The 25,512-nt window shown below is 44.2% G+C and overlaps 1 protein-coding gene across 1 annotated transcript in view; it reads left to right on the top strand.

Annotated features, from left to right (window-relative positions):
- LOC142436623 (thyrotropin-releasing hormone-degrading ectoenzyme-like) overlaps nucleotides 1–25,195 on the top strand; it is a 114,557-nt gene extending 89,362 nt beyond the window's left edge. Inside the window, exon 7 of the mRNA XM_075540162.1 lies at nucleotides 24,656–25,195. Coding sequence (XP_075396277.1) covers nucleotides 24,656–24,707 — 52 coding nt within the window. The 3' untranslated portion in view covers nucleotides 24,708–25,195. The remainder of the gene's footprint in view (nucleotides 1–24,655) is intronic.
- The last annotated feature ends 317 nt before the right edge of the window (nucleotides 25,196–25,512 follow it).

The raw sequence follows: 25,512 nt of genomic DNA, 5'->3' as shown, positions 1-25,512 counted from the left end.
GCACAGCCTGCAGGCACTCGATGAGGGAACGATTAGTGACTTCCATTATTTCTACTTCCTTCAATGTTGGGAGGATTTGGGGAAGGTCTGCCAAACATAAATTCAAATGGGGACATGCTTTTCACATAGGGAGTGCTTCAGACTTGAAGTAGGGCAAAAGGTAAAGTAAGGATCAACCCAGTTCTCGCCAGGTCCTAAATGCAACTTAACGAACAATTCCTTTAGGGTTCTGTTTATTTTTTTCTACTTGCCCTGAAGAGCATTGCTAAGACTTTAGTAATTTGAGCAATAAATGTTGGGCCATTGTTGGACCCCAAGGTGGTGGGAAGGCCAAATCTAGGGACGAGTTTAGTTACTAATAATTTACACACAGTGGCAGCAGTTTCCTTCTTGGTTGGGAAGGCTTCCACCCATCCAGAATAGGTGTCTACGAACACCAGCAAATATCGGTAGCCATACTTTCTAAGTTTGATATCCATAAAGTCCACCTCCCAGAATTCTCCAGGACTACTACCTCGAGCTCGTGGTTGGGGTTGCTTCTTTTCTTTCTGGGGTTGTGCAATCAACGGTGGGTGACATCTGCCACCCAGTGTCCAAGCCTGGGTATGTAAAAGTGCCTGAGAAGCAACTGAGACAGTTTAGAGAATATCCCAAATGCATACCTTCATGTAGTCCTTGAATCAGATCTCTCCCAGAGCTTCTGGCATGAATCTTCTTCCATCAGGATGGAGCAGCCACCCTGGATGCTCCCAGTCTTTTTGGCAGGCCAGCTCTTGGCTTATCTTTAGATCATTTTCTGAGTATGTAGGTTGTGGCTGTAACACTGGGGATGGCATGGTCACAGCCACTACCTTGGGGATTTGTGGCATAGTCCTGGCATTCGAGATCCACCGGTCCGGGGGACTGGTTAGGAGTGGTTCAACCATAGGTCCCCCTACCACAGCAATATCCTGTCCCAGTGTAAGCTTCCTAGCTTCTATGACTAGGATGGCCGTGCAGCCTCAGCTCGCATGCAGCTCAGCCATCCTGCAGCTACAGAGTCCAGTTTCTTTGAAAGATAGGCCACAGGTCTCTTCCATGGCCGCAAGTTCTCAGTTAGCACTTCTTTTGCTGTGCCTCTGGCCTCACATAGACAATTGGAAGGGCTTTACTATGTCTAGTAGGGCAAGAGAGGTTGCCCATATGAGCGAATTTTTAAAGGATTCAAACGCTTGTTGTTCTACTTCAGTCCATTTAAGTTCTTTTTCCTTTCCCCAGTACTTGCATATAGGGGTTTCGTTGTTTTTGCAAATCCCAAATTCCACAATGGACAGTACCCCACAGCTCCTAGAAACTCTTGCAACTGCCTCTTAGTCTCAGGGACTGGGATTTTGAGGATCGCCTCAGTGCGGCTGGGGGACAAGGTCCGTTTTACCTCCTCCAGTTGGTAGCCTAGGTATACAGCTTTATGGACACACAGTTGAGCCTTTCTTGCAGATACCCTGTACCCCAATGGGCCAAGGACTATTATCAGGTCCTTGGTAGCCCGTTGGCATTCCTCCAGGGTTTCGGAGGCCAGGAGGAGGTCATCTGCATACTGGAGCAAAGTGGTTTGGGGGTGTATCTCCTTGTGTCCCTGTAAGTCTTCACTGGGTTGATGTGCAGGGGACACGGGTATGGAGAACAAAGCATCATTTAAGTCCAAAACAGTATAACAAATTCAGTTTGACGGAATAGTACTCAGGAGGGTCTCGGGGTTTGGCACGTGGGGTGGCCAGTTTCTATCCTCTCATTTGCCTCTCTGAGAACCTGCACCGGTTGAAAGTCCTCAGTTCCCGGCTTCTGCATGGGCAGCAGGGGAGCATTCCATGTGGACTTGCAGAGGACCCAAATGCCTGTCCTCTTTAGTCTGCAAATGGGAACAGAAATACCCACCTTTGCTATCCAGGGAGTAGGGTTAGCTTGACACACCAGTGTAGCTGAGCTCAGAAGTTGTACGACCCCAGGCACCTGAAGTTCAGAAAGGTCTGGCAGGTTGTTCTCTGCCCAAATAAAAGGAATATCTTTTAGCGATTTATCAAGAAGTTCCTTTGAGGAGGTCTCTTCTGCTCCTTGATAAAACACATATCACTCTGACATTGGAGCGGTGAGCAAAACTTTTGGCTTTTCAAGTTCAAGTGTTAAGGTGGTTGTAGCAGATGAGAAAGTAATTATGGCTGCCATTTTTCATAATAAGTAACGATCAATTAGGGGAAAGAGGCATTGAGGCATTACCAGGAAGGAGAGTGTGTGTAACTGTCTCTTGTGTTAAATCTGTTATTCTGGCCGTTGTCCATGGGTGTGCTTGGGTCTGCCCTGGGGCCCCTGTAATGGCCTTTCCTTTTGACAAGGCACCTGTAGTCTTTTCTGAAACCAAGAAGGTGACCCCTTTGTCCACCTAGAAATTTACTGGCTGGCTCCCTACATGGAGAGTGAGCATGGGCTCTTTGGGGTCAAGTGAAACAGAGCCTGGACACCTTTATTCAGCTTCGAGCATTATTGTCTGTAGCTTCGATTTTTCTAGGCAAGGACTAGGCCCGTTCTCTCTAGTGGTGGCTCCTCTGCCTCTCCTGGGCTTCTCAAGGCACTGATTTTTCCAATGTCACTGTTTTGTACAGTAGGTACCTGGATACTTCCTCAGGACTAGGTGAGAGAGAAGCAGGATATTAGGGTTAGCCATTCTTAGTTGAACCAAAACTGCTCTGGTCGTTCTCGCAAGCCTTCTGAACACCCATTTCCTTCATGACATTCCCTTGGGCGACGTCTGCACAGCCTACCTCCCCAATATCAGCTAGTTCATTTACACCTCCTAGCTACTTTATTTTCTTTTCATGGTGGCTTCTGTCAGCCCCAAATGGCTTCACTCTTGTCAAAGCTGTTTCAGCTTTTCCCAGAGATCCTACACAGTCGCCATTGTAGCCGAGAGGTAACAGGATCTGTGACCATGGCCAAGATGGCACCCACCAGTCCAAACATGTGGAAGGGCGCTGCCTAGGGAGCTGGGTGAAGAGGCCTGGGAGTTAGCCCTGCCTGGTCCCGGGAGCCAAAAGTTTCCCTTTTCCCCTCCATTCCCTTTGCCTTTCTCCTGGTTTTTCAAACAAGCTGCTCTAGCCCTATAACGCCAAGCACAAAATTGTCATAATTCTTAATGAAAACGTATCTGGTACCCAAATTATAAATGTGACAATTTGGTCACATTTCAAAAACACTGAAAATTTTATGCTTTTAAAATATATTTTGAATGCCATATATATTGATAACTATGAAAGTAAAGAATAAAAACCAAAAAAAATTACTTCCTAAATTTAAAACTTGAGGCGTTATAGGGCTAGTGTTCTTCCAGATTTGGTTTGTTCCTTCTTATAGGCTGGTTTTCCGTGGCCCAGGCTTAGGCCAATGGCGTTCGGAAGCCTAGGTGGAGTCACTGTTACCTTTAGGCTTTCAGCTATGCTGCTTCAGGCACTTTTGGGGACAGCTCTTACTTAATACACAGCTCCTCTGCCATGATGTTCCAGCCAGAAATTCCAATTTCCCTTACGGTTCCCTGAGCTGCCACGTGTCCCTTCCCTTCAGAGATTTGAGCATCAGCCCCGCCAGCAGGCGTCTTGGAGGGCCTTGGGGCCATCCCAAGCAGTGGTCCTCCTAGCCTGTTGTCCAGAAAAATGGTTGGACCTAAAGGTCGCCCTTGGCGACTAGTCCTTGACGCCTTCCCTCGGGCTGAGGCATGAGATTCAGGGCAACCCAGGGGTGCGCTCTCAAGTGGGGGTTATTAACCTGGAGGCAGCAAGCTGTCAATCGCCTCCTTGTTTTGTGCTTTCTAGATGGGACTTAGCAGCTTGATGCTCAGGAATTGCCCCCTTGCATGAATCGTGTGCAATTGGGATAGAGTTGATACAGAGAGGCTGGGCAAACAAAAGCTGATAGATTCACTTTGCAACTCTATTTGGCCACAGTATCATTTTGAGAAAGGAGAATGGTGGGCAGAGAATGGTACGCTTTCCCTTCCAACCGTGATTCACTGGGAACAGTTCGGTAGAGTGCCGGGAAAGTGGGCGGAGATGCCAGGACTTAGAGCATTTCTCCTCTCGAGGAGCAGTAGGTGACCTTCATCCCCAGTGCACCCAGGAACCCCTAAGGCAGGCGTCCTCAAACTATGGTCCATGGGGCACATGTGGCGCGATGCCATTTATCCCACCCTCGGGGTGTTTTTGCTGCCACTGCCTGTCCTGCTTAGCAGCCGACTCGTGCAGTGTGCATAGGAATTTGACCATAGGTTTTTTGAAAACCATAGTCTGGCCCTCCAACGGTCGGAGAGACAATGAACTGGCCCCCTGTGTAAACAATTTGAGGACCCCTGCCCTAAGGGATCCTGGACTTCAGGTCACTATTGTCCCAGCCCTGAACCCTCCCTGAACATTCTACCCCTAGTAGAGGCACCAGGGGCATTTGGTCCCCGGGTAACTTACAAGCCTTTTACTCAAATGGAACCCGAGAAAATTAAAAACGACACAGGCAGTTACTCTACTTTTGATCCCTGTTGAATCCGCCTGTAGCATACCATAAACTGGTACTGGCAGTTAGTAAATCGTCTGGATTTGTCAGAAATTTCTGCTACAAGTAAGACCACTGGACTTACACTGAATATGTAAGCAACGTGCTCAGTGCGAGGCCAGGTTGGAATTCAGTGGAATGCCTCTGAGGTAGTGGTTCTCAGCCTTCCTCATGCCGCGACCCTTTAATACAGGTCCTCATGTTGTGGTGATCTCCAACCACAACATTATTTTCGTTGCTACTTCATCACTTATTTTTCTTCTGTTATGAATCATAATGTAAATATCTGATATGCAGGATGTATTTTCATGGGTAAAAATTGAATATAATTAAAGCATAGTGATAATCACAAAACAATATGTAATTATAGATTGTGAAATATTTAATTCTAATAACAATTAAATGAAACTTTGTCGTGAAGCATGGTGTAGCATGGGTAACAGTCTATGCGGGCGGACCTGCCTGGAGACAGAGGAGCTGTGTCTCAGTTCCTATAACCATGTGTTTTCTGATGGTCTTGAGCGACCTCTGTGAAAGGGTTGTTTGACCCCCAAAGGGGTCACGACCCACAGGTTGAGAACTGCTGCTCCAAGTCCTTCCCCTGGATTAAAAGCTCAAGATTTGAATCAACCAAAAGGATAGTGAAACTGTCTTTCCTCGGGTTTGTCTTCGCTGGCGACTTCTATTTCAGTTCCAGCTCTTTAGAAGCCTGGTAAAGCTTGACAAGCCATCACCCCTGTCTCTCCTGCTCATTATTCCTCATGGCTGTCTCCTCCTGTATGTTTTCCAGGAGCTTCTAAGCTTGGTCCCTCAACCCAGAAATGTTTTAAGCTTTATGGTTGTGCCTTCCCAGGGACAGCTACTCCGTGTCACCACTGCAGGGCACCCACCATTTATTCCATCCCCTCACCTTTCACCTGCTATTCGTACATATGAGCAGCCTTCCAAGAGTTGGTGGACAATTTCTTTGGTCTTTCAATTTCGTGTGTCTGTGAACGTCCTGAAGCACCCTCATCTACGGAATGGCTGCAGCTCCCAGAGATGTGCACGTGTGAGGGACAGGGACGGGGACAGGGACGGGGACAGGGACAGAGAGTGGGTGCATGCGGGGAGAGCAGAACACCCAACCTCACTGCCATCAAGTCCATGCTAGCTCCGGGGAGCAGGAGAAGGAAGCACTGCCTTTCTGCCCTGGGGCCATTGGTGGTTTTGAACTATCGACCAAAGGGCTAGCAGCCCAGGGTGTAACCAGTATGCGGCCGGGGCTCCTGAACGAGTGCAGGTGGGGAGAACTACATTGCTCCCTGGAAAGTACTAGCAGTCTCCAAAAGTGAAATACCTTCGCTAGAGTATGGAGACAGTCAGAACCCTAGTGACAAGACCCCAGCTTATATTTTTTCATGTATTTCCATGACTAATTCAATCAAAAAGGATGGAGGGGAAGATGGGAAATAAATCCAACGCCCAGCAAAGACAGAGTAGATGACCCAGTTTTTGAGCAGCGGCTCTCAACCTGTGGGTTGTGATGAAGTAGCAATGAAAATAATTGTATGGTTGCGGGGTCACCACAACAGGAGGAACTAGGAAAGGGCCGCAGCATTAGGAAGGTTGAGAACCACTCTTTTAGATGGCGGAGGTTGGGTCAGTGGCCTTACACCTTGTGCTAATAGCCCCTGAGAAATCCTTGCTGATGTGATATGATAGCTATCCTTATTGTCTCCATTGAGTTGAGCCGAGTTTTCTGTTCACTGTCTTCAGTGACAGTTTAGCAGAAGAAAGATAATTATAACAGTTGCAAAATTAAAATTGGAGCTGTGAAGGAGGGAGCCAGCACAACGCATAATCGAAAAAACCGAGACGTTCTTGAAACGTGTCAAGGAGAAGACAGCCATGAGGGATGTTGAGAGACAGTGCCCTGGGTGTGCCAAGGTGCACAGGAGCCCCTGAAGCTCGAGCTGAAATAGAAGCGGTCATCAAAGACATGCCGGAGGAAAGCCTTTCTGAGTTGCGCCTGGAATTAGGGGCACACATAGAACAGCTGCATTGTGCTTCCAAGCAGGTCTGTGAAAACAGCACCTCACCTCTGGGGAAAAGTTTTTAATGAGCAAGACAAAGAAAAATGTATTCATTCTGGTTTAAAATCTGCCCTCCACCTAAGCCCCTGGCATCAGCTCCTCATTTTTTCCCCTCTCTCCTTCATGAACCCTTGATAATTTAGAAATTATTATTTTGTCATATCTTGCCCTGTCCAACACCTCCCTTCACCTAATTTCCTGTTGTCCATCCCCCAGGGAGGAGGTTATATGTAGATGCTTGTAATCGGTTCCTCCTTTCCACCCCACCCTCCCTCCACTCTCCCAGTATCGCCACTCACACCACTGGTCCTGAAGGGATCATCTGCCCTGGATTCCCTGTGTTTCCAGTTCCTATCTGTGCCAGTGTACATCCTCTGGTCTAGCCAGATTTGTAAGGCAGAATTGGGATCATGATAGTGGGAGGAAGAGGGAGGAAGCATTTAGGAACTAGAGGAAAGTTGTATGTTCCATCATTGCTACACGACACCCTGACTGGCTCATCTCCTCCCCAAGATCCTTCTGTAAGGGGATGTCCAGTGGCCTACAAATGGGCTTTCTTCTTGAGGAGTTCTTGACCTCCTTGCTCTCCTGCTACCGCTTTCCACCCACATTCAAATTCAACTCTGAAAGTGCATGAGGACAGGGCCTGTCCAATGTTACCTAATATTTATCGAGCTTTCAATTATATGCGAGGTACTGTGCTGAGTGTTGTTTAGGTATTATTTTCATTCCCATGTAAACCTGAGGTAGGCGCTGTTGCCTCTACCCTCATTTGGTATGTGAGGAAACAGAAGCACAGAGAGGCTGAGAAACTAGAACCAGATAAAGGATGCATGGTTGAGACCAAGTAGGACTCTAGAAAGCACCATGCCATGTTGCTCTTTCTTTCTGCATTCCAAGGAAGGCCGTTCATAGCTCAATAGCCTCTGGGGCTGGTCAGTGGGAGGGACTTAGCCATGTAGATTGAAAACACTTACTTCAGCCCAGGAGGGGACAGACTAAAGGTAATGGAAGGAAGGATGTGAATGGAAGGCCAATTCCTAGTTTCAGAGTTAGGCCACCTAGGGAAGTCCACTCAGAGATGCTGTCATATGACAAAGGAAAAGTCAAGGAAAAGGCCATATGTGAAAATCCACATGGACCACCAACAGAGAGGTCTGGAAAGACCTATGAGCAAAGCAAAAGCCCTTAGAAGAACTAGACTGACAGGCAGATTATTGACACTAAATTTCAGTTGTTATGGATGTGAAGCCCCAAACTAATTCCTTATTTACCACCTGAGCTTGAATTTCCTTGTGAGACAGATAGAAATCAGGCAGATAGTTTAAAATATAGTTTAATAGAGATAGAAGAATAAGCCTTCGCTCTGCAGATGAAGCTTTCTAATAGTGAAACCTAGAATAAGGCAGGTGTACCCCGTAGTCATAGCAGTCCTGGGCCACCATCGGCCTCTTCCAGGGGGAGAGGGACAGTTTGGTGTAAGTAAGAAAGTGGAGCAGAAATCCTATTGTCTTCAGGCAGGGGGCTCCCAAGAACTGACAGAGAGCTGAGGTAGGTAGGTTCAGAGGTATATTATCCCCAAAGAAGTTACCCACGTCCCTAAAGTGGAGCTTGTCCACATACGACGAGCAGCAGAAATGAGGCGGAAACTTTCCTTCTTCCTGCTCCTGATAACACAGGACACTGGGGCACAAGGTGGAGAGAAAATTGCTGAGACCAAGAAGCACAGTTAGGGGTAAGCAAGGAGACAAGCAGGAGGTCCAGTTACGGGAACTGGAACAAAAGACAGGAAGTTAATGACAGTGGTGCAAGGTAAGTTTCTCCTAGTAGGCTAAATTCCCAATCAGGAAAAACCACCGATTGCAACAGTCTCTTACTTGGTTGTTCCTTTTCCACTCTTGCCCCATGACAGTGCGTTTGCCACACGGCTGCTGGAAGATCTTTCAAAGTTCAGATAATATCCACTATCGATTTAGAAGGTTTCACTGGCCATTCTCTGCATGGGCCCCCCAGCACCACACAACAGACCCTTACTCAACTCTCTTCGTTCATCTCCTCTCTTCTCTGCTCATTTATCAAAGCACCAGCTTTTAATGATGACCCAATTTTGGTCTCTTGAACACTCTACACTCATTTCCTATCTCATTTTGCACCGATCCTTTTCTTGGACTGTTTTCTAGTATTCCATGGTTGCACATCATTCAATGCCTTAACATTGAATGGCTTCAAACAGCAACCCTTTTACCATCCGTCAGTGTTGTAGGTCAGTGTGATGGATTGCTTGTGTTCTCCCTAAAGATATGTTGAAGTCGAAGTCCCTGAGCCCGTGATTGTGATCCTGTTTTGAAAGTGGGGGTTTCTTTGGCTAAACAGCTAAGTCAAATGAGATCCTATCAAAGTTGGGTGGGATTTGCTTCATGATGAGCATCTTATAAAAAGAAGAGGACGAACAGAAAGTCACACTCCGCATGAGGACAGCATGGCACATCCTTCTAAAGCCAAGGGATGCCGATGGTTGCTCAGAGTCACCAGGAACTAAGGGAGACACAGGAAACAACTCTTCTCTCAAACGTCTCAGGAGACAGCATGGCAGACACTCTGAATTGTACTTTTAGCCTCCGGAACTGTGAGGAATACATTTCTGTGCTATCTTGTTATCACAGCCCTGGAAGACTAAGTCAGGCAGAACTCAACTATACATCTTTTGTTCCAAATGGCATTGACTAGGGTCACATGCTGGTATGCACTTGACAGCTAGTCTGGAGGGTCTACGACGGTTTTGCTAAATGTTCCTCATTGCCAAAGATGATGAGAAGGTTGGGCTCAGCTGGGCGCCTCTCCCTGTCTGTGTGTTCTCAAGGCTTCTCCACATGGGCTCTGCAGCAGGGCACACAGGCTTCTTACCTGGCAGTTAAAAGTTCTGAGTGAGGACTCTTCAGAGTCAGGAAGTGGAAGCAGCCAGTTTCTTACAGACTGGATACGGGCACTGTGTCAACTCTGCTGTATTCTATTGATCAAGGCCCTCAGGGAGGCCAGCTACTTCAAAGTGCTTAGATTCCTTCCAGCTCTCACTGGGAAGGAAGGCAACTAATTTCCGAGCCTCTTTTAGTTTGCTGCATCCTGAAATGTCCTTCCCCGAGATCTTGCCTCCAACATTCAGGCCTCAGCTCAGATGATTTTCACATGGTCCGCCATCAATCCTCTTAGGCTGTCTTCTTCAGAATTCTCATCAACATTTGAAATTAGTCTACTTGTCTTTTCCCACTGAAATCGAAGCTCTTTGTTCGGTCTACTGTTTCATCCAAGGACCTAGAACAGTGTCTGTCATGTTGTTGTTGTTAATTGCCCCTCGTCATCACCAACTTATGGTGCCTGAGATAGTTAACATTTATTGTGCCGACCTGGCTGATTAACACATGTGCGGTTAATTGAAGAGCAGAGGGATAAATAGTTCCGTGTGCCTGGCGTTTCTAGTTCTCGGGTCTCTTGCTTTCTGATGGTTGGAGCAGGGTGCAGCTGCCTTAACTAGCTCCCTGTTCACCTAGCCGGGCTCACTTCCTTCAAGACATTGCTGAGGAGAAGCCGTATGGACCTACCCCGATGCAGCCCTGGGTGCTGGAGCAGCCGCGTGGTGACCCCTGCCAGCGCTGAGATGCTTACACGCTCACTGATTCAACTTTCCTCCTGCAGTCGGCCACATAGGTGTGTTTTGTGAAATCGAGGAGGACTTTGTGGATTGTTGTTGGACATATGGGTTAATGTTGAACTTACAGGCTTGGGCAGCACTGAGTTGGGATTGTTTTCTTGATGTGCACTTACCCTTTATATAAAACTCTCTCTTATATCCTTTATATAAAACTCCCCCTCTCTCTGGATTTGTTTCTCTAATGTGCCCAGATTAACACATAATGGTACCTTGGGAGTGGGGTACTGGAGAAACAAATCCTAAGATAGAGAGTAGATGTTTGACCTCTCCCTCATGGTAGTTCTTCTTCCTTGTCTAGCCAGAGGCCAGACAAAGCCACCCTTTACTCGGTTGTTTTCTGGGGAAAATATGGGAAGTATGAAAATAGAAAGTTTGTAAGTCCACTTGATTTGAGCCATTAAAATTTGATCTTTAGGTAGATTTAGCCCATGCCTGTAAAGAAAACTTTGAAAATATATGCCCCACCCAGTGCTTTGGAGGATTCAGGAACCAATGGTTTTTGTTAGAAGCTGGATAAAATCTGGAGCCATGAAGAAAACTCCTCTCTGGGACAGAATGTTAAAGGGAGCCTGAGAGAAGGCCGAAAGGCTTGCTAGGGGACCAGCTGAATCTACTAGTTGAGTGGAAGTGGGAGAAAGGCAGCAATAAAGAGACGGGTTGAGTTTGACCACTGACACCTGTGGACTCGGTTTACAGGAAAAAGGGGAGAAGAGAACGGGTTGACTGGTCTAAAGTTCATGACCTAGCACGAGGGGGCTAGGCTTGCTGAGTATTGGTGAGAGCCTATGGTCTTAAAGACAGAATGACCATATGGGCCCCCTGTGGAGGCGGAGTGAGGCAGCCACACGGAGTTGACCTTGTGGTTAGCAGCCCAGTGCTTGCTTGACAGCACCAGCTCCGGGGACAGTTTTCTGTGCTTCCCATTGGTTCTCAAACCTATCAAGAGACCACCTACACTAGAACAATTTAGTGTGCTTCATAAGAATACAGATTGTTAACTCAATCCTGAGCAGTGAATCTGAATCATTTGGGTCAGAGGTCAGTTAACTAGGACTTGTGGTTGTCCTGTGAACTGAGAACTCCTGCCTCAGGTGCACTGTGAACATTAATAGTCTATATTAAACTATGTCAGTGGATAGATTATATCACCATATTAAAGCTCCCTAAAGTAAGGGGTTATGTCTAGATGATTTTGATTCTCTGATTTATACTGAAAATCATTTCCTTCAGTCAATAACTCATAGGTTTTACTTATAATTTGCATACTTGTCTAAAAATAGGGATTATAAAACTCAGTTATGTAATTCCCTGACAAAGTATATGATTGTTATCTGAAAATATATTCGTATCCCAAAAAGTTACCAGAATATTTTTATCCAAATGATTTTGTATTCTCAAGAAATTTTTGAGGGGAACTGATAGCAACGATGGATGTTTCCACCCCACCTCGGATGGGGGCAAATAATGGAAATGCGGGTGAAGGGGATACAGTGGATGGTGTAAGATATGGAAACAAAAAAGGGAGAAATTCACCTTTTCTGTTTGTAGTGGAGCTGTTATTCTTGTGGGATGGCAAACGGTGTCTACTACCTGTGTTAAATGTCATGCCACTCTGCTTCTGCACCTCCGCGGTCGGCAGCTTATTCCCCACCAGGTGCCACTCCTTTACCAAAGCACCAGGCTGTCTCTCCCCACTCCTCAGGCCCCACACCTCAAATCGGGAAAGAGTACACAGGGGCCTATCAATTGCATTGGTTTATTGTTCTGAAATTGGTTCTTATTGTATGTCCATGTATTAATGTGGAAATAATCTGAACCTCTCAGATTTCTTTGAAATTTGTTTAGTGAAATAATACTTTATTGGGTTTATGTGAAAGTTTACAAAGTAAATTAGGTTCCCAGTTAATATTTTTAATGCAAATTGTTCCATAACATTGGTTATATTTTTCACAAAATATCAACATTTTTGTTATTTCTATTCTGTTTGTTCTTTTTCAATTAATTGAACTTCCTTGCGTCTTCCTACCATCTGATTTTTGCTTTAGGGTAAATGTTTATCATTTGGTTGATTACGTACGGGAGCTCAGCACTCAGGGGTGAGATTGTTTGTTATTAGAGAATGTATTGATTGATGAAACGTGGCCTCCAGGAGTGACTTCTGCTTCAAGGTCAAATGGAGTTCCTTTAGGCGATCAGTCCAATAAAGGAATTTGAATTTTGTTCTTCCTTTTTCTCCCGTTTTATATGACATCTACTTGGATGGAACGGTAGGTCAGTATAAGGCATCATTTAGTTCTGAGCTCAGGATAAATGAAGTGATGGTTCCTGTGGACAATTAGACTGTGGACTAGTTTCTTCTTTGAGTCTTTGGTTTCTTTAATTCTCTGGTGTCTTGAGTTGGATTCTTGGAAGCTTTTAAAGGACAGGTGCTACTCACCAAACTAGGAGGGAGACAATTAACTTCAAGAACTATGTATGTCAATTGACTAAGTTTGTCCCACAGAACTATGGTCCCATAGTTTTTTAAATCGCTTTATTAGGGGCTCATACAACTCTTATCATAATCCACACATACATCAGTTTTGTAAAACACATCTGTATATTCATTGCCCTCATCATTCTCAAAACATGTGATCTCTACTTAAGCTCCTGGCATCAGGTCCTCATTTTCCCCCTCCCTCCCTGCTTCCCCTCCCCCTCCCTCATGAACCCTTGATAATTTATAAATTATTATTTTGTTATATCTTGCCCTGTCCGACGTCTCCCAAGTTCACCCACTTTTCTGTTGTCCATCCCCCAGGGAGGAGGTCACATGTAGATCCTTGTAATCGGTCCCGTAGTTTTTAACTGAACAATTTAACCAAGGATTTGTTCAATTCTGAAAGGTGTGTGGAGATGCCTAGACAATGTCTGTAACAGTGCCTGCGCTTTTTCCTTCTAAATTGTGTTTATGGTTTTGTGGTTCTTGAGAAGACACACAGCAAACCATATACTGTTGGGTTTCTACATGTATGACAGTTTCTACATGTATGAGAGCCTCTACATGTAGAGAAACTGATGACATGCTTCCAGCTGTGGGAGCATTAGCACCCTTCTTTTCTGAGTTGTTCCTTCCTTAGTAATACACACCCACTCCCCTCGAACTTTTCTACTTAATCTTTGTAGTTACTGTTCGCAATGTGATTCCATATAGGTCGTTCTCAAAAGAGCATCATGCTCAAGTTCATGAAGCTCACTACAAGGAGATTTTAAGATGGTGCTCGGGGATACTTTGGTTTCAGTCTTTAAAATTATCTCAGGGCAATGGTTCCAGAGCTTTATCCCTCTTCTTGGCTCCAGAAAGACTAGACTCTAGGAGAGTTTGAAATTCTGCTTGGTTTTTGTTTTGTTTTATTGAGTTGTAGGACAGGATTCTTCTATAAAATCCATGACCAAATTGTGCAGTAATGAGAGGGGGGCACCAGCCCAGTTTCTGGCCTCAAAGGGAGGCAGTTGTTTAGAGAGGTAATTAGCCAGACCCTTCATATCAGCCTACGTCCAGTTCTTTCTCTCCCTCTGTTTCTCTGGGTCAATAGAGCTACATTATCGTGCCTTGGATGACTGCTTGCAAGCTTTAAAGAGTCCAGAGGGTATTCAGTGAAGCGGGAAGTAAATCAGTAGCTCTGCACACTTTACCAGGCAAAATGAACAACAACAACTACTGGGATGTTCCATGAAACCATGTCCCTAAACCTCCAAACTAAGGAACCAAATATCAGTTTTGATTGAATATAAGCAGGGTCAGCAGCTACTCTTATTTAACTTGTTATTGTAAACATACTTCTTGTACAACGTTTGCCAATTCTACTTTTACAGCTATATAAATCATTGACAGCAATTACAATAATTGGGTGTGCAACGTACCCGTAATCAATTCTATTGTTTTATTCAATCCTTCCCCCCTCCTTCCTGCCTCTGGTAGCCACTAGTAAACTTTGGTGTTTATATATTTGCCTTTTCTTTCTTGTAAGTGAAGTCATACAGTATTTATCCTGTAATTGGCTTATTTTGCTCAGCTTAGTTCCTCAAGTTCCACGCATACGTAGCATGTATTAAGACTTCTCCTAAAGGCTGAGTAGTATTCCTGTATGAGGGGGTACAAAAAGTACATCACAGGAAAAAGCTCCTCTGGGCAGACCTTTCGTAGTAGGCTTTTCCCCTTGCTAGGACAGCATCTACTTGTTCTGAGTTAGTGCACCCAGTAGCATCTCTTGGGAAGCTTCTCTCTGATCACAGTGAATTTTTTTCATAAAGCTGTTTTGCTCTAATCTCGTTTTCTTTCTTTTTTTTGTGTGATGGCTGGTTTAAGAGAACAGTGTGTGGCTGTGAAATTTGTTTCCTCCTTGGGGAAAAATGCGGCAGACACTGTTGTGATGTTGCACACAGCTTATACGGAGAGCACTATGGGAAAAACTCGTGTACAAGTGGTTTGCTCGTTTCAAAAAAGGTGAAATGTTGACTGATGACAAACCTTGTTCTGCATGTCCATCAACTTCTGAAAGAGACAAAAATGCCAAATTGTGGGGCATTTGGTGTTCGTTTCACCAGCTCACACTGTTGACTAAGCTTTCTATTTAGAGGTTCTGAAAAGATTGCATAACAGTGTGCAACAAAAAAGGCCTGATTTGTGGCAGATGGGGGATGGGTTTTGCCACCACGATAATGTACCTGCTCATGCAGCCATCTCAGTGCACCAGTTTTTAGCTAAAAGAGCATGCCTCTCTCGCCCCATGCACCTGGCTCACCTGACCTCACTCTGAGGGACTTCTTTTCATTTCCACGAATGAAAAGGGGCATGAAAGGCCAGCAATTTGATGATGTAGAAGAAATGAAGAAAAAACTAAGGAAGTGCTGTCAGCCACCCAAATAGGAGTTTGAAAAGGGTTTCCAAGGAAGGAATGGCAGATTTGTCAAATGTATTAAGTATAATGGAAAGTACTTTGAAAGTGATAGGTGTCTTGTCAAAAAATTAAGTACACAGCTTTGGAAAATTTTTGTTTCTTTATGGGGGTTCTATATATATGCATGCATTTATATGTGTATATATACATACACAGCACGTTCTTGATATAAATCTGTGTGTGTGTGTGTGTGTGTACATACATAACAGAGCTCATACAGCTGTAGAAGTAGGTAAGGACAGTGTGGCTTTAAGTCAGCCAGTCAGATTTTAAACTGGAAGCTTCTCCTGACTTGAGTAGCTTCAGCTTCTATACCACAGGCTGTAGAAGTAGATGAATCTCGGGTCAGCAAATCAGGCTGTGACAGGAGAGAGAAACGAAGTCAAGGTTGGCAGGTCAGATAGCAGGTTGCTGATTGCTCTATGGATCGGCAGCCATTATGGCAGGCCGCTGGTTCAAGTACAAAGAATAAGAGACAGACAAGTCAGATACAGGACTCAGACGCAAAAAAGCCAGCAAGTGTCTCCTCAACCTCCGCTTAAATATGAATTAGGCCCCACTCTGAGTAAACTTCCTCTCAGGTGTATTGGTGCTATTACCTGAGTAAGAGGATTGTACTCCACCTTAATCTGATTAGCTGATCACAGCAGATCCCATTATGGGATACATTGTGTTATACAACATCATAGGGATTACTAGGCCTCAGTTACCAACCCCCTGAGAATTCTGATCTGGTCAAGGTGATACAAAACCTAACTATGACAGTTAGTTCTCTATTTTTGGTTGTTTTCTTTGTCACTAGCTAGAGTTTTGTTATTCTTAATGATTGTTTCAAAGAAACAACTTCTGATTTTATTGGTTCTATTATCTTTCTGTTTTTAATTTTATTTCTGAGTGATCTTTGCTATTTCCCTTTTTCTGGTACATTAAGGCTTCTTTTTGGTCTCCTCTTTCTAGTTTCTAGAATTATCCAGTTAGGCTGTTAATTGGAGATCCCTTCACCCTCTCCTTCCTGTTTATTGCTGTAAGTTTCCCTCTGCACACTGTCTTCTCTGAATATTGTATGTTGTGCTTTCATTTTCATCAGATTTTTAAAATGTGTGATTTCTCTTTTGATATTTACCGTGACCCACTATTAGTTTCATAGTATGTTAATTAATTTCCATATTTTCAGGGTTTTTTCTGTTACTGATTTCTGGTTTCACTCACTTGTGATCAGAGAAAATACTTCATATGATTTCAATTTTTAAAAATTTATCAAGACTTGCTTGGATTTGACTCAATGGCAATGGGGTAGAACAAGATCTCTCAATTTTATCTTAGTCAGTAAAATTGCTGGCATTACCCTTAATGAAGACTCTCTTTAGGATACCTGGTCATTCATTCTCCAGGAGACCTTTTGTTTCTCATCAACCTTTCCTCTTCCACTTCCAGAATTATATTTTTCCTTTCTCCTGAGGCCTGTTTTTGAGCCCATCATTTGCATATTTACTCAGTTTATGAGTGGTGTCATTGACTACTTCATTTCCGTGCAGTTTGTTATTTCTAGCTTCCAGCTACTGGATCTAATAGTTTACACACCCAGATCTGTGCCTAAATTGTGAGTAATATCCACAACAGTATCCCCAACATTCCACTCATGAGGAGGAGTCCAGGGTCCCAGCACGAGCTCCCAGATACAGTCTACCTGGTTCCCAGGGTTGGACCAATCCTCACCACTGGGATCCTGTTTGGCCTCACTTTTCACCGTTTTTCCACCTGCTATTTGCCAAGGGTTCTGCCTCCCTCCCTCCCTCGTTCTTGCTGCGTCCTCTTCTGTGGTGGGAAAGCAATAAAAGGCTGGATCATCTTCACGTGCTGGTGATCTGGTGCTTCACAGCAGATCTCCCAGAATGACCACAGTGTTCTCCTTGCATCTCCATTATTGCCCAACACGTTCACTTCCATGTGTTGCTACATAATACCCAGGCTTTCTTAATCATGCCGTGTTTTTATTTTTAAACTTCCTTGCCCCTTTATCTGAGCGTTCTCTGTTGCTGTTGATGCTTGTTTAGTTCAGTTTACATAAAAGCTCCAGCGGGTCAGTTTTGCTTTGTGTTATGTATGTGTTTTGGTGGTTCCTAAGGCTTAATAAACCAATACTAGGGAGTATCTTACAACATATAAAGAAAGATTAGCATTGAGGGTCTCAGAAACAGACCAAAACTCAACTTCAGAAAAGCTCCCTGCTTGAGCAAATCTCCCAGAATTTGGTGAATTCTTCTGTACTTGCTGAGGATTATTTGAAAACCAGCACATTGTTAGGCTCTCTCTTTTCTGGTGCTTTTGCGTAGTCAATAAAACACAAATAAGCATCTCTCTGCCATTTTATAGTTTCATCCACCATCTATCTCATGTCAGCAAGAATTCTCTTTGTATCATATCTGCTTCTGAATCCAGCTTGAATTTCTGGCAGCTCACCGTTGATGTCCTGTTGTAACCATTTTTGAAATATTTTCATCAAAATTTTACCGGCATGTGTTATCAGTGAAAATTTTATCATTTCCATTCTGTTGCATCACTTCATTTTTCTTTGGAATGGCCAGAAGTATGGATTTCTTCCAGTGGGTTGACCGGGCAGCTGTCTTCCAGATTTCTTGGTGAGTGAGTGTTTCCTGTATTTTGTCAGTTCCCAGAGCCTGGTGTTTCTCTAGTGCCTTTAATGCAGCTTGGGCTTCTTCCTTCAGTACTATTGGTTCTTGGTCCGATGCCACCTCTGGAAATGGTTGAATGTCAACCTATTCTTTTGATACCATAACTCTGTGTATTCTTTCCATCTTTATTTAAATGATTTTATTGGGGGCTCATACAACTCTTATCACAATCCATACATAAATCTATTGTTTCAAGCACATTTTTATGTTTGTTTCCTTCATCAATCTCAAAACATGTTCTTTCTACTTGAGCCTATGGTATCTGCTCCACATGTTTTCCCTCCCTCCCGCCACACCCTCCCTCATGAACACTTGATAATTTAGCACTGTCCAACATCTATCTGCCTTCACTGACTTTTCTCTTGTCCATCCTGCAGGGAGGGGTGTTATATGTAGATTCTTGTTACTGGTTCCCCCTTTTTACCCCATCTTCCTTCTACCCTCCTGGTTTTGCCACTCTCATCACTGGTCCTGAAGGGATTCCCTGTGTTTCCAGTTCCTGTCTGTATCAGTGTATATCCTGTGGGTCTAGCTGGATTTGTAAGGTAGAATTGGAATCATGATAGTGGGGGTGGGGGTTGGGGAGAGGAAGCATTTAAGAACTAGAGGAAAGTTGTATGTTTCATCGTTGACTGGCTCTTCTCCTCCCTGTGACCCTTCTGTAAGGCGTTCCCAATCTGTACTCCGCCTCATTCACAATGATTTGATTTTTTGTTCTTTGATACCTTAAACCTGATCACACAGGCTGCTGTGCTTTTTCCATGTGGGCTTTGTTGTTTCTGAGCTACAGGGCCACTTGTATACCTTCAAGACTTTATGACTTCAGATGCTATATCTTTTGATAGTCGAGCACTATCAGCTTTCTTCACCACATTTGCTTATGCACACATTTTTCTTCAGTGATCATGTCAGGAAGGTGAGCATCATGGAATGCCAATTTAACAGAACAAAATGTTCTTGCATTGAAGGAGTACTTGAGTGGAAGCCCAATGTCCATTTGCTAACTTAATACTAAACCTATAATATGTGCACATAGATCTATTTTCCCATTGTCATATATAAATATATTTACATATGTCCATGCCTGTATTTAGACCTCTGTAAGTGCCCTTTGCCTCCTGGACACCCCCTTACTGAAGGGTTGTGGAAAGTAGATGAGCCAGTCTGGGTTCAGGGTAGCAACGATGAAACATATAACTTTCCTCTAGTTCTTAATGCTTCCTTCCCACAATATCATAATCCCAATCCCACCTTACAAAGCTGGCTAGACCAGAGGATGTACATTGGTACAGATAGAAACTGGAAACACAGGGAATCAAGGGTAGATGACCCCTTCAGGACCAATGGTGAGAGTGGCGATGCCTGGAGGGTAGAAGGAATGTGGGGTGGAAAGGGGGAACCGACTACAAGAATCTACGAATAGCCTCCTCCCTTGGGGATGGACAGCAGAGAAGTGGGCAGGGGGAGATGTCAGACAGTGTAACATATGACATAATAATTTATGAATTATGAAGGATTCATGAGGGAGGGGAAGGAGGCAGGAGGGGCACAAAAGGAGGAGCCAATATTAAGGACTGAAGTAGAAGGCAAATTTTTTGAGAATGATGATGGCAACAAATGTACATATGTGCTTGACACAATGGATGGATGTATAGATTGTGATAAGAATTGTATGAGCTCCCAGTAAAATGATTAAAAAAAAGATTAAGTGACTGGTCACTACACATACACTGGGAATAGGATAAAATTTTCAATAACATTCATTCACAAAGCCAGGACTATACCTTCCAGATTAACATATGTGACAAAAAAGCAAAGAGAGAATACAAACAGTAACTATATGATAGTCCTGGGACACCATTCACAGGGTATTCCCAAAGCAAGAGATCCAGACTGAAATCCAACAAACTCAAATTCCAGAGTATTAAGATAGCAGTCATCTGCATCTTTGGACACTAGAGCACTTTGCCCTAAGTCCAAGGGAGTATGTTTTAAAGCACTTTCTTAAACCTGTTTCAGGCGAATCTAAGGTAAATCCCACTGATTTGGAAAGCCACTAAGGAGCTAATAAGGTCTAGGGGGCTTTATCTTATCAGCTCCTTAGTGACTTTCCAAATCGGATCCTTCTGATGTGGCCCATGGAGGATGTTGTGAGCCTGGAAAGAACAGAGTCTAAAATCCTAGATGACTACAGCATCCAGTCTGGATCACCAAGGACTGGATAGAAACCAGGTCAAAAGTGTCCAGTTAGGAATGTAATACCAGGCGTATTCTCTCCTTGGGTTCTATAAGTACCGTTAAGCATGTTTCCCCCCAGATGGCATCTTGCTCTACCCAGTTTATCCATCAACGAAAGTGTAATTGCCTTTTCCAAGACAGACCCGTCTCCCCCTCATGTCTTGACTTGAGTTTCCAGGATGGTTTGCTAATCACTCTCGTAGGAGTATCTATTGAATTTGGGTGACCGTAGGACAATGTTGTATGGCAGCAACTGATTGGTCGTCTCCCTCCTTCCTCCCTTCCCATCTTGAGAAATTGATCCCAGTGGAGGGGACGTGTCTTCCGTTGAAGTGGTTTGTAAGATGCAAATGTAAAGAGGGCAATATATAGTGCACGGGTACTATACTGGCTCACTACCTTGTTTGGGAGGCCAGATTTCATGACAAAAAGATGATTACATGACCCAAGAGCAGAATTCTGCCTTTATCTTGGTGTTTATCCTTATAGTAGTGTGCCAGTCTTTTTGTGATTGACTAACTTTACGAAGCATAATCATTTCCAGGCCCATCTATGTAATGGGGTGTTTCATGGTTTCATCACTGTTTTTCAGGGGCACATAATTTCAATGTGTACCAGAGTTTCTTCCTCCATTCTTTTACTGATGGGCATTTGGGCTCTTTCCAGCCTCTTGCTATTGTGAACAGTGCTACGGTGAATGTAGGAGAACACATGTCTGGGGTCTGTCTCTTACTTCTTTGGGGTATATGACAAGCAGAGGTGTTGCTGGGTCTAATGCTACTTGCTTCAGGTAGTCTCATAGCGTTCCCCACTGGTTGTAAATGTTTACAAGACTACCAGCCATGTATAAGAGTTCCAAATGCTCCACGCCCTCTCTAGCATTTGTCATTCTCTGTTGTGTGTTTCAATTGCTATTGTGAGGAGTGTACGGTAATAACTCATTGTTGTTTTGATTTGCATTTCCTGGGTGGCTAGGAAATGGTGAGCATATCTTCATGTATGTGTTAGTCATTCACAAGCCAGCTTTGGTGAATGTCTATTTTATGTCCTTTGCCCACCTTTCAATTGGACTAATTTTTTTCTTAGAAAAATTCCATAGATTTTGGTAACAAGTCTCTCGTTAGTTGTGTCATTGTTACCCCACCACCCCAATCTGTGAGTTCTCATTTTACTATTTTGATGAAATTTTTTGAGGTGCATAAGTGTTTTATTTTAGTAGGTCCCAGGCATCTGTGTTGTCTTTTGCTCTGTGTGCTTCCTTTATTAGATTTGCTAGTCCATGTATGCCCTGCAATAGACCCCTTAAGTTTCTAATTGATGATCCTGATAGTTCTGGGGTTTACATTTAGGTCTGTAATCCAGTTTAAGTTTGTTTTTGTACATGGAGTGAGGTATGGGTCCTGTTTCATTCTTCTGCAGATGGAGATCCAAGTTTTCACCCACTTTCCTGTTGCCCATCCTCCAGGGAGGAGGTTATATGTAGATCACTGAGGGGTCTACGGGGCCATCCCCAATCAAAGCCAAACTGACAACCCCGCCTCCATTTCCCCTAGAAGTATGCGCTACAGAGGACAACACTTAGCCTACAGGTTGGGGAGAGGGGCTGGCCCGCCATGCCCATATGGAAGTGTAAACCCAAAGGAAAAAGGGAGTGAGGGTTTAGACTGGATACTGGCACACCAAGTCCTGAGGAGGACGGCCCTGCATGCTGCTGCTAAGGCACAGAGAGGACTGTAGGGCTGACAACAGCTTGAGACATGGTGTCCCCTCACTGGAACATATTGTGAATGAGGACAATACTCGGGACACCCAGCAGGGAGTGAGTCGGGCCTGACCATCCCCACAATGGGATGAACCAGGAAGGAAACAGAACAGATCAGCAATGGGAGCATTGCCAAGCCACGAAGCCCTTGAAGTGTCCCCACAATAGATTTCAGGCTAGGAGGGGCAGTTCTCAGAACCCCTCTAGACTGGTGGGGAGATAATCATAAAGGTCAGCAGACAGATTTGGAATTTTGTATGTGTTTTCAGGGGGGTTTTCTAGGTTTCCCCCCTTTTTTTGTTTTCCCTTTTTATTCAGTCTTTTGTTTTCTTTTTGCTTTGTCTCTTTTATTGCTTTGCCTACCAATATAAGATAGGTTTGGGAAGAAAGCCCAAGGAGAAAGTAAAGGGACCGGCATTTCTGGAGGCACTTGGGAGAGGAGACAGTGGGAGGAAAGGAGTGGTGAGCAAACGATGCCATAGACAGGAAACAACTAGGGAATTAAAAGGAACAACAAGGAGGACATAGAGATCCTGGTGGTGGTGGTGGAGCAACGGCAATCTAGCTGAGAGAAGAAGGGCACGCATGATGTTGGGAAAGGAGGAAGGTAAAAAGAAAACAGGAACGATCTAGGAAGCAAATCTAAGGATACAGGAATAAACATAGGTGTGCACTTATGAAAATATATTAATAAAAATCGAGGTATTGGCCTATGTACATATATTTACATAGCGATAAATTAAGGAAGTGGATGGACTTTGGGCCTCTGCTTAAGCCCTCCCTCAACACAAGAACACTTTGTTCTAACAACCCAGCATTCAGTGATGCTCACCCTCCCAGCATAATAGCTGAAGGCAAAATGAATGCATAAGCAAATGAGGTAAAGAAAGCTGATGATGCCCAGCTATAAAAAGATAAAACATCTGGGTTCTTAAAAAACTGATGGTAAACTTGCAGCCATCTAGCAAAGAAGCAACAAATCCCATATGAAAGGGCCCTAGCCTGTAAGATCATGAGGTGTTGACAGAATCAGGTAGGCACCAGAAGACTGCAAACAAACAAAAACCCCCATATTGTTTAGGATAAAGGGGTTGGAGCAGAGCCCCAAAACCCATCTGTAGACGGGAGGACATACCCTCACAGAAGGGTCACAACAAAAGGATGAGGCAACCAGAGCACAGTATAACACTAATGAAATGTACAACATACCTCTGTATCTTTAAGGCTTCCTCACCCCCCTCTATCATGATCCCAGTTCTGCCAATCAGTTGTGCGTAGGCAAGAGCATGTATACAGGTACAGATAAAGGATCATGACACACAGAATCAAGGTCAGACCAACCTCTCAGGAACAGAAACCGAAGGGTACCAGGAGGGTAGATGGAAGGTAGGGGTAGAAAGGGGAAACGGATCACAATGATTGCTGTATAATACTGCTCCCCAGGGGGGTAAACAACATAAATGTGGTGAAGGGACACAGCACTCAGTATAAGATAGGAAATCAAGGGGTCACGAGAGTGGGAGTGTAGGAAAAGAGAAGAATTGAACCAAGAGTTCAAAAAGAAAGTAACTGTTTAGAAAATGATGGCAACAAATGATAGTGGTATAAATGAGCTTGATACAATTGATGTCATGGACTGTTAGAAGAGCTGTGAGGTAGTTAGTTTGCTGTGACAAGCTGGCCGATAAACACATGTGGGGCGAATTGAAAGGGAGAGGGATAAGTGGTTCAGGGATCCACGCCTTTCTAATGCTGGGGTGCCTTGCTTTATGATGGTCAGATCCGGATGCAGCTCCCTTAGCCAGTTCCCTGCTTTAGCTCCCAAGAATAATTTCCTGAAAGACATCCCTGAGGAGAAGCCACATGGACCTAGTAGACACGATGCCGGTGCAGAGATGCTTACACATTCACTGAATCGGCTTTCCTCCTCCAGTCAACATCATGGTGTCTGGTTTGTGAGATGGAGGAGGACTTTGTGGTTTGATACTGGATAAAGGGGTTGAGGGATTAATTTTGGACTTGTGGGTTTTGGCAGGACAGGTTTGGGATTTTTGCTTGATGCACACTATATATAAACTATATAAAGCACTTTATATAAACTATATAAAACTCTCCCTTAGACATGAGTTTCACTGTAGTTCTTTCCCTAAAGTACCCTGACTAACACATTGTGGTACCTTAGCAGTGGTGTACTGGAGAAACTAGCCATAAGATGGAGAGTAGATGTTTGTCTGACCTCTCCCTCATGGTAGTTTTCCTTCTCTGTCTAGCCAGTGGTCAGACAAAGCCACCCTATATTCAATAGATTACTGGGGAAACTATGGGAAGTATGAGAGCAGAAAGTTTGTAAGCCCACTTGCTTTGAGCCAACAAAATTTGATCTTTACATGGGCTTAGGAAACACCTTAGAAGACAGCTATGCAGAGAATTGATTTATATGCGAAACAGTGCTTTCCTGTACTCAGGAACCACAAGTCTTTGCCAACACTAAAAAAATCTGGGAGTACAAAGAAAATACCTCCCAGGGAATGGGTGTAAAAGGGAGCTTATGAGCAGGCTGACGGTTTGCAAGGTGACCACGTGAATCTACTTGCTCAGTAGAAGTTGGAGAAATGTAGTAATAAAAACACTAATTGAGTTTGGCCTCTGACACTTGTGTATTTGGTTTACAGGAGAAATGGAGAATATGAGAGTGAATCAACAAAAATTCATGATCTAGCATGAGTAACCCAAGCTTCTTGAATATTGGAGAGAGCTCATGGTCTACAAGCAAGGTGATCGGTGGACACCGTAGAGCTGAGGAAGGCATGGGTTGACCAGAACCCTAACAGATGGCGGATTTTCGAGGCTGTGAACTGGTGTGGATCATGGCTGACTTTATGAATGGCTTCTTCGGTTTTGACTTTGTTGATGGACGCAAAATTCAATAGGTTCCTATTGGAATGAAGATTTATTCAGGTCGAAAATGATTTTTTCCTCTGAGAAAAGGTTTGATCTAAGAGGGCCGTAGATTAAGCAAACAGCGAAAATATGAGGTACAAGTGCACGGAGTAGATGGCTTAAAAACATTCCAGAGGGAGGAACATAATCAGAGGCTTATAGAATTAAGTTATTGGTGTCACGTAATTTCAATTCTGAATGGGTGCCAGGATGGCAAGTTTGGATATAGTTCGTGGATTGTGCCAACCTGGGCGATACACACGTGCGGTTAAATGAAGGGCGGAGGGATCAATGGCTCCTTGAGCATTGCCATTCTAGTTGGGTCTCTTCATTTCTGAATGTGGGAGCAGGGTGCAGCTGCCTCAGCTTCTTACCTGCTTTAGCTGTCAAGGCTCCTTTCCGGCAAGACGTCCCTGAGCCGAAGACACATGGACCTACCCAGAGGAAGGCCGGGCTGTTGGAGTAGCCGTGCAGATATGCTGACATATCCAATGCCCACGCTGCTCTGCTTACACATTCAATGCCTCAGCTCTCCTCCCTCAGCCAGCAACATATCGTCTGTTTTGAAAGATGGAGGAGGACATTGCAA

This window comes from Tenrec ecaudatus, unplaced genomic scaffold (genome assembly GCF_050624435.1).
Source record: "Tenrec ecaudatus isolate mTenEca1 unplaced genomic scaffold, mTenEca1.hap1 Scaffold_495, whole genome shotgun sequence".
Taxonomy (NCBI): domain Eukaryota; kingdom Metazoa; phylum Chordata; class Mammalia; order Afrosoricida; family Tenrecidae; genus Tenrec; species Tenrec ecaudatus.
This window is presented reverse-complemented; position numbering and strand designations above follow the sequence as displayed.